Source organism: Macrobrachium rosenbergii, chromosome 54, assembly GCF_040412425.1.
Source record: "Macrobrachium rosenbergii isolate ZJJX-2024 chromosome 54, ASM4041242v1, whole genome shotgun sequence".
Taxonomy (NCBI): domain Eukaryota; kingdom Metazoa; phylum Arthropoda; class Malacostraca; order Decapoda; family Palaemonidae; genus Macrobrachium; species Macrobrachium rosenbergii.
The window spans coordinates 22,225,103-22,240,102 of NC_089794.1; the positions used below are offsets into that span (position 1 = coordinate 22,225,103).

Here is a 15,000-nt window from a genome sequence, read left to right on the forward strand (position 1 = left end):
AATGCCTCTTTTTGACAGCAGCAATATTGATCAGTTACAGATTAAAACTTAGGAACCCCAGAAATACCAGTATTTTTTAAACAGGTTAGAGGGCATGGCAAATATTGTGACAGTGACAAGCTTGCAAAGTGCCAATCTTTATATGTTATACTTCACAACTACGACACACAGATACATTCATGGTGGGGAGGAAAAATCAAAAGTGAAAACTTGGTGTAGCAAGTAAAGAACCACTTCACTGCAAGGGCCAAAGATACTTACCCATTTCTCCAACAAAGGTAATTCTCATAGCTCTGACTTCATGCCCGGCAACAGTGACTATTTTATGTGTAGAAAATGGGAAAGATTCATTGCTGAACTCCTCATCAGAAATGAATTGAAGTATTTCTCTGCTACAGGGTCCCTGTAGTGACAGCACAGCCAAGTCCTCTGTGCTGTTCAGTAGCTGCACGTCCCAGCCGTGCTTCCTGATTTCCTTGAGAATGTGAGAAGAGCAGTACGTTGCTGTTGTGGTGCCTACGACCAGGTAAAAACTTTGGCCTTCAAATGAAGGTTCGAGGTCCAGTCTTGCGTCGTTTTCACAGATGCTCTGACAGAAAATCAGGGAAACATGGTTATGGTATGCATGAAATGAAGTGCCTCGTTATATGTCAAAGTCATATTTGGTCTTACCCTACAGCAGAGTTCAAAAAATAAATGTGGTCTTTGAAAATGAAAGATTATTAAGGATATATATCACTTGAACAGATTTGCATAAAGGAGAATAAATATTCAAACGCTGATTAGAAATAAATAGGCTTTTATAAATGTTCTAAAACTAGAAAGTCATCTATATAAAGTAAGCACTTACTACAGTTAAGTCAGCTTCTATTCCACCCCACTGGTTTAGCATGCAAGTGTAAACAGTAGACCCAGGGTTCCTGTTGACATTAGCAGAAAAGATCCAGTCAGCTGCTTGCTGTGCATCAGGGCCTACCAGATGGAACTTTCCAAAATGGGATAGGTCGAAGATGGCTGCTGCTTCTCTGCATGAAAGACATTCCTTCGCGAGCTGTTGGTGAAAAGAAAAACTTTACCAGTACAGCTGACCAGAGAAAAAACTGATTTAAGTTTGTTAAGCTGGTTAAACAGTAATAATTGCTATTTCCTAATATATTTTGTTCTTTTTCTTGATTCCGGGAGTATTTGATTGTCTTTTGTATGTGTGGTCATTCTGTCGAGCTGTGACCTTGTCTTAGGCTTGTCTTGTCCTTAGAGCATAAACTCATACTTTCTGATGACTCCAGACTCGTGAAAACTGTGCTGGTGAGAAACCTCAAGCTACCTGATTTTATATGACTTAAATATACTAGACTAACTGAATATTCATAAGCTCAGGTATGCATGATTTCTGATCTCAATAACAGGAACAAACTCGATTTTAGCACAGTTCAGTTCCCTTTATTATTTCTGAAAATAGGCTACATACTGCATACAAAAGATCGAAAGAAGTATGTTTTCCCATTGCGATTACTTACCAGATGATGATGATCAGGTAATCCATATGAATAGTCAAGCTTGAGAGCATTGTAGTATCTCTGGTCACTATTCAGTTGGGCACCATAGCAGCCATACCAATCGTAAGGCTGTACAGGCGTCTGTTCTGTGTTGAACCAGCTGGGTCGTTCCCAGCCACATCGCTCTTGGAAAATGCACCCTTGTGCCTCCAATAACTGGAAGAAAGATTATTTTCATGTTTCATTTAATTCTTCATGAAATGAGATCATTGATAATATGTATAATTTACGATGGGGTGGCTGTCATAACTCCTATCAGATCCTTACAGAGCTGCAAAAGATTTGGAAATAAAGAACTTTAATTTATTTTGGTTACGAGTTTTAGAAATTTTCAGTTATAGTTAAAAAGTGTCATTTCTGGAGGAAGAACCTACTTATAAGCAATCTAAGCTGCAAGTCTTTCTTTCATTAGGTGAAAGGGATATGATCCTTACCTAACTGTCTTGTCTGAAAATATGAGCACAAGAAGTAGTGAGAATGTCCTCTGTACTTTGTTACTATCAAAGGGAGTTTACTTACATGGGGACTACAAAGCTTCAAGGGTAGAACATCTGTATACCTGAGAAACATCATGGATTTACCACTAGTTTTGATTCTGTCCTGAACAGACTTTTATGGCAGGTATTCATCGAAGCCTTATGCATCCCTTGGCTTACTTCAGAAACTGAATGACTCATTTAATGTTACTTGATTGGCGCTTAGCATCTGAACCTTTTGTAAGAAACCTTCCAAGGACAGCTCTTCACAAAGCTAAAAGTATTTTAGCAATGCTATGTACCTTATGCAACGGAGAAAGTCGCTGTCCTCTCCCAGCCAGAGGCTCGTCGTGTTTAAAGGGAATGGAGTACCTCTTGGAGTAACTTTCATGGACCTTGGAATCTAGCCAAGACTTCTTAGAGATAAGAGGTGCATGCAGCCTGTTTGGGAGCAAGTAATATTGGTTACGTTTTGCAAACTTTGGGGCAACATGCTGAAAAATACATGGAAACAATTTTGTGACCCAGCCTTAACTGCACTACCTTCAACTTCACCCAGACTTTAGGAAAAGACCTACTATCACAAGGAAATCATCTCTGAATTGACAGAATGAACTGGTGATCATGGGTCTATTAAATGAGTAAGATAAAAAATTGAAGGAACAAAGACCCTTCTCTCATCTCCTTTCTATAAAACTTGAACTCCATGCAAAATAGCATCTTTCCTTTTAGCATGTTCTGGCTAGTACCAATGAAATAGTTTCTACATCTCTTCTTTTTGTTACACAGTAAAGTTGCAAATGTGCGTATTAAACTTAACTATTCATGCCATATATATTTAGATTTCATATATTCTAATCCCCGAAATGTGTCCCATAAAGAAAATTAAAAGCTTTACCTACGAACATCAAAACTAAACATATCAAGCTCCGGTCTCCCATGGACTATCCATTTGGCCATTTGATCTCCACAGCCACCACTTAGCCTCATGCCATAGCTGTTGAAGCCACAGCAGTGGAAGAATCCTTCCACATTGGGGTCCTCTCCTAAATGGAGAGAAAAATCATTTCCTATCAAAAATGTGACCGATGTTTGGTAATGAATGAATTTATTGAACTATTATGAAAGGAACACATTGTTTTAATGAACATACAGAATGAAACAAAGTTGATAATACATGCAATTGAATCTGTGAGATCTACTGAAGCTTTACTGTGAAAAGTGTATACAGCAATGGTAAATACAGTAATTTTGCTTCTGTGAAAGCAAACAAAGGTGGTTCTGCTGTTAGATCAATACATCATGTCATACAGAACCCACCCAGGACAGGAGCATGATCAGGGGTAAAACTCTCAGGCCCAGAGATGGTAGACTTTATCCCCGTGTGCTGTAGAACTGGAACACGCTTAACGGCTCCTTCAAGGAGTTCACCAAAAGCATCCCAGTTTAGTTCATAAAGTTGGAAAGGCGAGTCTTTCTCTAACTGTAATGGAAAAATAGGTGAATTTTGTGTTTTTCAGACTGGTATCCTAGAGTTGTTAGTCGTGCCTGAAGTCTAAAATTAGAGTTCATAGATAGTAAGATCTTATACTGCTGCTTCCAGTGGCCATCTCCAACTGGAAATATGCCCAAGGGACAAAGAGCAGTTGTACTAGCTACAAATGCTCTGGAGCTCGGCCCCAGTCATTTCGAAAAATGACTATGGGGTTGTCACGCTAATATTCAGTCTTCCAGATCTGCACTATAACTAGAGAAATCTTAGTTTCTTTCAAGAGACTGTTGAAATAAAAAAAACTTTCAAAATCTAACCTTTGGGATGCAATGGTTCTGTCATGAAGAAAATACTATTTCATTTAGTTCTAGATTTGTCTATCATGACTAGACAATCCCTCGTTGATTTACAATGTAAATTGTTTCAAGGAATTGTTAAAGTTACACAGTTACACCTCAACTTAGATCACGTTATCTATTGCTGCATCACAACAGACTTTTTTGTTAAGCAAACTTTTTTGGCATTAAGGATTTTGGGGTAATTCTCTTAAATTTAAGGGTAAATGAAGAGTACCGTTTAGTTTAGGCTTGAAAGTGTGCGGAATTACTGCTACCTTAAGGTTTACTATAAGGTCTTTGTTAAAATATTTCGTTATTTAGGAAGCCAAACAGCTCAAGTATCAGATAAGTCAAAGGCTTCTGCATTAAGGAAATGTTTGGCAGAAATCCTTTGTTGCATACTATGAAATGGCTCTAGACACCATTCTCATACAATCAAGAACATTTCATTTTTATAAAAATATATTTTTACAAGTCGGAGAACAGCCTTCTTCCCAACTCCCTCTCTATCTATCTCAGGACCTATCTACCTACCTGAAAACAATGCGTTATTTGGGCTTACCGCTTTGGCCCAGACAGGGCTCGTTTCAAATCCACCAATGGCCAAAGCATCGCCTTGCAACTTCAGGTAGGTGCTGGATTTGGGATCACGTAAAGTTGGCATGCCTTCAATGCCAGGAATCGCCTCCGTTACCACATACGAATGCTCCAGAACCACCAACGGTATGTTGAGGCCAACCATGTTTGCTATGTCATTGCCCCATCCACCTAGAGAAAACCAATATAGTTGTGTGAGGAAGGGAGAATCCAGACTACAGTAAAAAAAACATCATACACATACACACATCAGCAACTTACCAACTATATCTCACAAACAGGTTGGAAATAAGTCAACAACCATAGGTGGAGAATGAGACGACAGTAACGACATCTTTGTAACACTGATTGGTACTACCAGTAAGTTGCTGGCTTGTATTCAACCTGTTTGAGATGCGTGCATGATAGGTTACATACGTGTGTTTATGACATGTTTTACTGCAGTGTGGATGCACCCTTAAATTGTATATAACAAGTTTTACAAATCACTCTTATATTATTCTAAACATTATTTCAATATACCTCAGGCATAACGTGCACCCAAAGGGTTTGTATATGGGTTACTGTCGACTTATCCAGTCTGCAGTCAAAATGAGGGATGACCACTAATTTCAACTATCATGTTCATATTCCCATCAAATTTAGGTTCTGTACTTCAGAATCAAAATCATCCCATCTCCAGCACGATAGCTCTGTGTAAAAATGTTGTTGTAAAATTATCTTTGTGTATAGAGAGTAAAAAGATTGGAAGATTTCTGGAGGAACCAAGACATTACCTGTGGCGTTGACGACAACATTGGTCTTGATCAGACCATAGGGTGTGTGTACCTCAGTGACTTTCCTGCCACCAAGAAGAGTCTCGGCTGTGCTGATACCAGACACTGGGCAGTCTTCCAACACTGTAGCTCCAGCTCTCTTGGCTGACCTTATCATAGCAGTACAGTAACCAGTAGGATCAATGGTACCTAGGAAACAAAACACAGTGTCAGTTTCGTGTAAAAGTGCAAATCTAGGATTAGCATTATTGCTCAGAAGATAAACCCTGTTCATATGAAACAAGGCTACAGGGGCCATTGACTTGAAATTCAGACTTCCAAAGAATATGGTGTTCATTTGAAGGAAGTTACAGAAGATAAAAGGAAATACAGAAAGACGAGAAATACATAAGTACAAGGTGAATTGTTTTAGGGCAGTAATGCATTGCATCTTCACTTGAACTTGAGAGTTTCCAGTCATTTTACTTCACGGAAAATACTTGTGATAATCAAGTACCATCTGCTGGGATGTAGAGGGATCCTTCTAAATCATCCACATTCAGCAAAGGATAGAGTTCCTTAGTTTCTTTCACATCCAAGAGAATGGCGTCTACATCATGTGATCTCCCATGTGTCTTTAAATGCTTATATTCGTCCATTCGAATCTGAAAACAATGAATTATAACAATAAAAAATATGACTAAGGATGTGAGGCCGTGGGTACTAAGTTAAGATACCCTAGTAGGTCCAGTGACCGTTTCAATGATTTTAGATTTTCAGTAACAACATGAAATATGGGAGAGTAATCGATTAAAATTAATCATTTCCTTATTTCAAATAATGTCCCCCCAAAATTAAATTGGTTTCCAGCAAAAAGAGATCAATCTAAGAATGATTATTCCAAAGTGCAAACACATTGCCTTTGTGAAATCGCAAATTGTAAATCAGTTGCATTATAAAGAAGTAAGTGTGAGGAAACAGAGCCTACTGAAAAGATGTGATATGAACAGACCTATCTTTGCTGTGGACTTAAGAATACAAGACATGTTCTGTCAGTAATTAGGCTTGTCGAATTGTGGGACCGGGAACTCAGCCTAAGAATCATTTCCATAATCATGAATTCCACATGAATAAATCTTTTGATTTTTGCTGGAACATTACTTTGCATTTGGCACGTAATATTTCTGTTCGTCAAAAAGACTTACTGAACATAGTTAATCTCATGTCACCAGAACCTTATAGCATTAAAGCTATGTAAGATAATAGAACACAATTATTGACTCAGAAAATTTACCCACTGTCATACCTGCGCTGATAATAAAGCTGATAAAAACAATATGATTAGGAAAGAGGAACTATTATCCTTATATTTTACAAAGAACCTCTGTTCATCAAACTTGAAAGACGGAAGATAATAAAAGAAAGAATTTGTATGAGTTTGCCCTAAAGTAAAGAAGTTTCCAACTTGCTATCAGCTACCACAAGTGAGAATCATCATACTGTTAGCTACCAGATGCAAGACTTACCTAGGTGGTCAGCTTCATCAGTGAGGCTTACCTTACCTGACAGAAGGGAGACTCATCTCACCATCAGCTGCCAGAAGTTGACCTCAACTCAGCGTCAGCTACCAAAAGTCGAAGTGTGTTACCATCAGCCACCGTAAGTTGAACTCGGCGCGTTGTCAGCTACCAGAAGTCGAATTGTGTTACTGTCAGTTACCAAAAGTCAAACTCGGCTCGTTGTCAGCTACCAGAAGTCGAATAATTCATGTTACCAAAAGTCAAACTCAACTTAACATCAGCTACCAGAAGTCGAACTCAGCTTATCGTCAGCTACCAGAGGCCAAACACAATTCACAGTCAGCTACCAGAAGTGGAAATCAACTTACCATCAGCTGCCAGAAGTGTAACTCAGTTTACAATCAGCTATAGCAGAGGTGGAACTAGCTCACTGACAGCTACCAGAAGTGGAAACCAACTTACTGTGAGCTACCAGAAGTGAAACTGAACTAACTGTCAGCTACCAAAAATGGAAATTTACTTACTTCCAGCTACCAGAAGTGAAAATCAAGTCACTGCCAGCTAGCAGAAGTGAGACTCACCTTACTATCAGCTAAAATAAGCGTACCATTGTTGATCCAACCTGGATCAACACCAGTCTCACTTTCCAGCCTCGTCAGGAGATCCCGCGTGGTCTGAACCAGCTTTAGTTCTGTCTCGCTCGGTCGGAGACATGACAGCAACCCTGCGGTGTGCCAGGTCGTCCCTGTGATGGAAAGAAAAGGTCGCTTGTCTGGTGCAGGAACAGTTCAAAGGAAAGTGAAGAGTTTTGCAGCTTCTAAGACGTATGCAGCGAGGTTTTTGTTCTGTTAGTGGACATTTTTGTGCCATATTTCTAACTGAACATTGCAACGTTGTCATTAGATTTTCTCGTCACAGGTCACAGTATTGCAAAAACATTTTCGAACACCTTTGAAGGCCTCTCTCTCTCTCTCTCTCTCTCTCTCTCTCTCTCTCTCTCTCTCTCTCTCTCTCTCTGAGTGAGTCTGTGAGCGAGTATGTTAGGATTTTGTTTAAACGCTGCAGTTCATAAGCTGGCCAAAAATATACTTGCCCAATATTGTAAGCAAAAGGTTATCTAACACAGGTAAACACCTAAAATATTATGACAAACACTTGTTTATCTTTCTCGAAAGCTAAAATGGCCTCTGGTACCATAACGTCCTCTAAAAAACTCGTAATTCAGATGTTTTCAATGTTTTAAGATCAGTAACAATTCATCTAAGTTAAAAAGGCCTCTAGTACCATAACTTCCTCTCAAAAACTCATAATGCAGTTGTTTTTTTTATATTTTAAGATCAATAACAGTTCATCCAGAACCCCGTAGTCATTCAAACGAAAGGAAACTGCAGGTCACTTCTAAGCAACGGAACGATCGAACAAAACATAGCCGAACCTCACCTGAGGAGATCTTGTTTCCCTCGAGGAGAACAGCGTCGGTGACGCCAAGTTTCGAAAGGTGATACAATGTGCTGCATCCTATGACTCCCCCTCCGATAACCACTACGTCAGCTTGGCACGGAAGGGCTTCGCTAACCTTCGAGGACGTCGTAAACTGCTGCAAATAGAGGCAGTGGCTTAAGGTTCTCTGAGGTCACAATTTAGATGTTCTGGCATTCAAAGAGAAGCTTCCCTACGCATGCGTAAAGGAGGGACAACAGTCATAGATTTATTCTGAAACTTATTATCTTATTCTGGTTATTCCAATAACCTAAAAAAAAACAGTGTAAGAAAACTGTAAATAGGTTTTCTTAGACCTATGTACGCAAACGGTAAGAACAAGAAAACAATGTATTATTTAATTTTGAAACAAGAATGAGAATTGGGTACGTTATCCAAGCATCTGAAAGCTGTAGGACTAACAATGAAGAACGTGGATAAAGAAACATGAATAATAAATACAATTTGGAATATGGGTCTAATTCCGAGAACGGGGCCTCCAGACGACTTCATAAATGAGAGAAATTGAAGCAGTTTGAATGGGTCAGGTGGAAAAACATGAAGCTTGGTTGAGAGAAAACGAACGTTTCATAGATGGTGAAGGCAAACTAGAAAGGACATCATTTACGATTTTCCATTTATGTTAAACCTGTCTAGAAGATGGTCAAAGATTTATGAAGGGACAGACAGATTAAACATGTTTAAAGAAATTGTACTTGTTTAAAAACATCTGCGATGGTGAATAAACATAAACATAGGCCTATCTGCACGACACAAATTTTATCCAGTTGAGGAAAACACACGAATAAATAAGAAAGTGAAATATTGTTTACAAACAGGAAAGTTGGCTAAAACCTGCAATGTTAAACAACGAGGCGCCCTTATCAGAAACTCTGCTGATATCACTGTGAGTCGCTCCAGAGATTAGATATCACGTAACCAATCCAAGTAAGTGAAACTCGCACTATTAGTTTCCATGCAGGCTGTAATCCTTTTTCAAATACAAATGAATAGCAACGGTTACAAAATGTATCTCATATGGGTCTAGATTCAGTTACCAGTTTACTATACGATTGAAGTATTATTGCCTTAGTACCTTTTATCTGTAGTGTTTTGTACGGGTAGGTTATGCTACAGTATTGCGTTTAGACTTATATAAGACTTAGTGATGTAGTGTCTCCTTGGGCTCTAGAATACCTTTTATAGGTCTAATGCAAAATTGTTCGAAAGGTTCCTCTTTTACAATGTAAAATGATGCCAGTGTTGCATATTTTCGTTTAAAGCAGAATCTTATAAGCTATTTACTTTTAACAATAATTCAGAGTGACATAGATGATGCCACTTCTAGTTCTGTTCGCAGAATGGACCCCGCTAGCATTCAGTAGACCTATACATTCAGGTTAGGGAAGCCTGGTTTTAATACAGAACGATACGGAGTAAACCCCTTTTAGACCCAACGTAAAATTAAGCGTTATTCTTACCCGATTGTCCACTCTGACTTTAGCCAAAGTGCTTGCAGCGACACAGGAAAACACAGGATTATTCCCCAGCCGAAGACATGGCGCAAGAACCACCCTCTGGATTCCTTTGGAAGCCGCCATTGTCGGTGAGCCCCTCCCCTCGGAAAGGAGGTTGAGCCTTTGAAACTCACACTCGTAAAAAGCGCAGGTCCTGTCACAAGTTTTTATATGGTAGATACTCAGACGCTTCTCGATAATGACAAGCACACTCGTAAGAATCGACTATTAGATGAGTCATGTTATTCCCTGACAAATATAACCCATGAACTGCTTATCAGCAATCTCATCAAATCCTCCTGCGGAGATTGTGTCGCCCCAGCTTGATAAACTTGTGGAGTTCACCTGCACTGAGCTGCAAAAATGTTCACCCTCGGTTGCTACCTTATCTCCTCCATAATACTTTGGTGTTAATCATTCCTCTGTCAAACTGTGCAAGTTTAAATTAGACAAGAATGCTCATATTTCACATGACTAAGAAGAAACACGGTTAAGTTAGAGTATAAATCTTGTTAAGGAATAGCTTCTGGCTTTGATGCTAAAGTATAAATCTTGTTAAGGAATAGCTTCTGGCTTTGATGCTAGAGTGTAAATCTTGTTAAGGAATTGCTTCTGGCTTTGATGCTAGAGAATAAATCTTGTTAAGGAATAGCTTCTGGCTTTGATGCTAGAGTATAAATCTTGTTAAGGAATAGCTTCTGGCTTTGATGCTAGAGTATAAATCTTGTTAAGGAATTGCTTCTGGCTTTGATGCTTAGTGAGGAATTGGACTTGAAGAGGCAGACTAAATACAAATGACGGTTCTGTGAATAATACAAATAAAAGAAGATAAATAGATTCTGAAAGGTAACACCAGAGGCCCTTGAGATTTGCAGCTAATGTAGCCTTAAATAACACCAACCCTGGAGCTAGTTTGTCACTGATGTTGTACCAGAGCAGATGTACGTAGTTGTAAAACTGTCATTAAATTTTGGATGAATTCAGAAATCAACAACTGATAAAATAAAGTGTATCACAGAAACACAAAGGAATTTAAGAACACAAAATCGGGTTATTTTGTTGACTGGATGGCAGGCTGTCGACAACCATCTTCGACATTGTAGTACGATAAACATTTCCATCCAGTAATGGTGACCACAGAGCAACATGGAGCTTGAAAATTTCACGTTTTCTTTCACTTTTCTTTATAGTTTACCCTTCTACAAGTCGTTATTGTCCATTTAACCATTCGGTTTCCGTAGATTTGGCGGCAACACCAGAGGAACTTAACAAAGAGCTTCCCTGTTTGTTGATTGTATGTTTCTATACGCTGCGTGCAATATCGATGTGTATAGTATCCTGACTTGAGCTTTGAGTTATTACCACTTACACTGAATTTTTCGTAAAGATGATGTAATTAGATACGTTCTTTATATTAGATGTATAACTGGTAGATGTATTTGACAAGTCTGCTTCAAGGCACAAAACCTCACAACTGCCAGACTATACCTAACAGTGCTTTGACTTTGAACAGAGGTCCTCTGACTATAGATCCTGCTCTTTCACTGTAGATACCAGCACTTTGACTGTAGGTGGTATTAAATTCAGCCTTCTTTAAGGCTAATATAAAATGTTTAATGCGGATTAGGCCTACCTATTCATTTCGAAACTTCCACAGTAAGCAAGGAATCTGTCAAAGCTATAAAGGGTCCTTAACTCAAAAGATGACCAAAAATTTGTTCTTGTGACACTTAGCTGTGGCGTTAAGGTCACTTCACATGGCAGATACCCCCTCATAACTGTGGGCATCTTTTCTATAATAATAATAATAATAATAATAATAATAATAATAATAATAATAATAATAATAATAATAATGGATTCCCAGGGGTGCAGGAAGCATGCATATGCTCCCAAATTAATCATTTTTTATAGGGTTAAGTCTTATGGGACCAGTTTACATTCTGCCATTTCATACCCCAGGGGCCAAAAGGGGCAGAACACAAGTGAAAAAAGACTTGTAAAGGGTTGTAGTAGTAGTAGATGGAATTTGCCTTTGGAACGGCTCCCCCAAGAGACTTATTTCTTTCTTAGTTTATCTCAAGTGTTTCAGTCTTTGCCTCTGTAATTGCCCTCCCCCTCTTTGGTAGATCTTAATGTTTCATTGTTTTCTTCCCAATGTACTTACCTTTCAACATACTTAGACACTAAACCCAAGAACATTCAGAAGTAAGTAATTCGTGGATACGACAAGTAGACATTCAAAGTAATATGTGGCGTGTGATTCTGCAAAATATTTTGTCTCTTTTTTTTTTTTTGTACGTCGACCGCGGGTCCCACTTGACACGAACATAGCTCTTGATCTTGATAATCTTTCTCTCTGACTCTCGAGAAGTTCAGCTTATAAGAGATCTAGTTTTTTTTAGTCTGTCTAACTCTGTTGCTATCTGTCAGTTTTTTGATCTACCTATCTATCTATCTATCTATCTATCTATCTATCTATCTATCTTTCTGTCTATCTATCTACCTATCTTTCTATCTATCTACCTATCTATCTAAGAAAGTGGTCTTTTGCGAAAGACTTTAGTGTACCCTATGCAAAGTTCTCCTTGTTCCAAAATCTTTTTCAAGCATCGGAAATGTCACGGTATAATGGCACCCTCATTGATGATAATTGACTCTCTCTCTCTCTCTCTCTCTCTCTCTCTCTCTCTCTCTCTCTCTCTCTCTCTCTCTCTGATATGTACAAACAGTCGGTTTAAAGTATATAGATGTGGTCTTTTCAACATCGGTATTCTCACATTGTTTTGCCAATATTATTTTTTCAAGTGATGCTGACAGTATGTTTTAAACAACTACAAACCACAAGAATTTTGAGGCTGACTGTACCTTTCTTTAATATATATATATATATATATATATATATATATATATATATATATATGTGTGTGTGTGTGTGTGTGTGTGTATGTATATTATATTAAAAGACCTTCGACTAGCGTGCACTACGTTTATCAGTTATTCTTTTTGCTCTGATACCGTTATCTCACAATTATGCTCCTTTTGTGCGTGCCTTATAAAAAAGTGTTAAGTCTAATCATGAGCCTGCATCTAAAACAGTTTTAAAAAATGGTTCTTAAAAGTCCTCGTATCAGTAACAGATCTTGAAGCCTGTTAGAGATAGCTCGAAGCAACTTTTTCACCTCTCTCTCGCTCTCTCTCTCTCTCTCTCTCTCTCTCTCTCTCTCTCTCTCTCTCTCTCTCTCTGAGTTTTGCTGTTAGTCTAAAGAGGAGTTGCGTTTGATTTTCTCTCTTGGTTTGTACTTTATTTCTAATTCATAATGCTGATAATGATTTATATACAATGAAATAATAATGTGTATCTGTACATCTCATTTTGTGTGTAACAGCAATAATATATATGGGTAATACACTCCACGTTCGATTCGATTCTAAACTCTGTTTCAGCTAAACATATTTAAGATATCACGCGAAGCTTTCAAAAATTATATCCACAAACATACTTAGCTTTTACTGGCATTAAATGTATGTCTTTAGAAGAGTTATTGTTTTAGACAGTTAATAATGATAATGTCCTCTCAAATGTATAACTTAATATCTAAAAATATCATTTGGCTTTGCTATATTTCCTAGGCCTATAGAAATATGTATACATATAGGCCTATTTCCAGCACTTATGAATTGTACAGAATTACTCGGAATTAGACCTGGGTGCACGTCATTTCAATACACATACTTTTAAGTTTTCATTTTAATTGCTTATTTTTTAAACAAATACTCGTTTTACAATAGACCTATTGATGGAGCATCTTTTGCACATATGCTTACGTCCATATTAGGTTTCCTACAGTATATCTCTCTATCCAACTGCAAAGATGTATTCTGATATTTTCCTTTCTCTGCGCCCATATTTTTGTAAATTCGTAACTTCATAGAAGACAAAACTTGTAAAAAAAATCATGAAATTTAAGGACATAAATGGTCCTTTTAATAATCCTTGTCCTTGGCAGGTAATATTCTTGAAAAAAAACTTTTTTCCTCTCTCTTCATAAAAACTTGTTTTAACGAGATAGCCAAGAAAACCAGGCGAGATTTAAAGAAAATGTGATAGATTTACTTAAAAAAATGTTCCATATTGAAGTCTGTCACGTAAATTAATTGGTAATTATGTGTTTAGTGCCTTCATAAAATTAGCATAAAAAAAGGTAAATACCTAGCTTTTTGAAAGTTATCCATTAACTATATTTACATTTTCTATGAAAGAAAAATCACAGAAAATGTAACATAGAAAACTTGCGTAATATGTCGTCTTTATTTTATATGAAAGTAACGTGCATCTGCTTTCTAAAACGCTTTTTAGATCAGCAAAACGTAAAATTAGTTCATATTTCTTTAATAACAAAAGAGGAGAAGTCATGATATCGCATAAGAGTTTAATGATTGAATCCATTCCTTGGGGTTTCATCGCAGAAGGAGAGGTCGGCTCTCTCTCCATCTTGGAAAAAACGAAAAAAAGGCAATAAAAAACTTATTTCGTTTGCTAGTTTTATTCCTTTACGGATAATAACCAAATCCTTAGCCTCCATGGAGCTTTAAGCCTCCGTAAAAACAAATTATTGTATCTCTTGAGCTGCAAAGCGACCGGTTTTTCATTCTTGCTCTCCTCGAAACTATGAGCCCAAGTCTTAAGATTACCACGACGTCGGTTAAATTTAGTATTAATTTACCACTTGCCAACACCGTGCCACCGGTACCCTACAGTACCCGCTTTGCTCGCGGGCTACAGAGTACGTGTGTAAAGCCTGACATGTGTGTGTGTGTGTGTGTGTGTGTCATTTCCACCTACTTCGAGCCAACCAGATCGTTCTGGTTTTAAGAGGCTGGACTCGAGTGGCCCTTGTCGTCGTTACAGATAACTGCGGAACTAACACAGTGGTCTGTGTTATCTATCTCCTGCCTGTTTGTGTCAGCCAAGGTTAATCTCTACGTTATGAGGCACGCTTGTTGACCTAGTTGTCCCTCTTATAAGAAGCCGTGGACCTGTGGCAGCTCTCTCTCTCTCTCTCTCTCTCTCTCTCTCTCTCTCTCTCTCTCTCTCTCTCTCTCTCTGTTATTTAGACCAATTGAGACTGTTTAGAGATTCTGCGTGCTTGTGTAGCCCTGCTGTTATATTCAGTCGGGCAAATAGCCTTTTTATTCTCCTCCGTTTCTCTGTTTCTTATTCATTTTCGTATTCCAGACGAAAGTAGTGTCTTCATTCTTGCCAGCCA

At 38.1% G+C, this 15,000-nt stretch overlaps 1 protein-coding gene across 2 annotated transcripts in view; it reads right to left on the minus strand.

Annotated features, from left to right (window-relative positions):
* The window catches only part of LOC136834857 (sarcosine dehydrogenase, mitochondrial-like), a 10,983-nt gene extending 1,012 nt beyond the window's left edge, over positions 1-9,971 (minus strand). The window contains exons 1-12 of one of the 2 annotated variants that reach the window (XM_067097649.1): positions 9,695-9,971; positions 8,175-8,328; positions 7,316-7,479; positions 5,732-5,879; positions 5,236-5,424; positions 4,425-4,630; positions 3,353-3,515; positions 2,931-3,078; positions 2,335-2,473; positions 1,518-1,712; positions 851-1,051; positions 262-589 (exon numbers count right to left, since the gene is read on the minus strand). In XM_067097649.1, the coding sequence (XP_066953750.1) occupies positions 262-589; positions 851-1,051; positions 1,518-1,712; positions 2,335-2,473; positions 2,931-3,078; positions 3,353-3,515; positions 4,425-4,630; positions 5,236-5,424; positions 5,732-5,879; positions 7,316-7,479; positions 8,175-8,328; positions 9,695-9,814 (2,155 nt within the window). In that variant the 5' untranslated portion in view covers positions 9,815-9,971. Of the gene's footprint in view, positions 1-261; positions 590-850; positions 1,052-1,517; positions 1,713-2,334; positions 2,474-2,930; positions 3,079-3,352; positions 3,516-4,424; positions 4,631-5,235; positions 5,425-5,731; positions 5,880-7,315; positions 7,480-8,174; positions 8,332-9,694 lie in introns of both variants that reach the window. The other variant, XM_067097648.1, reaches the window with a different exon arrangement.
* Positions 9,972-15,000: the final 5,029 nt, after the last annotated feature.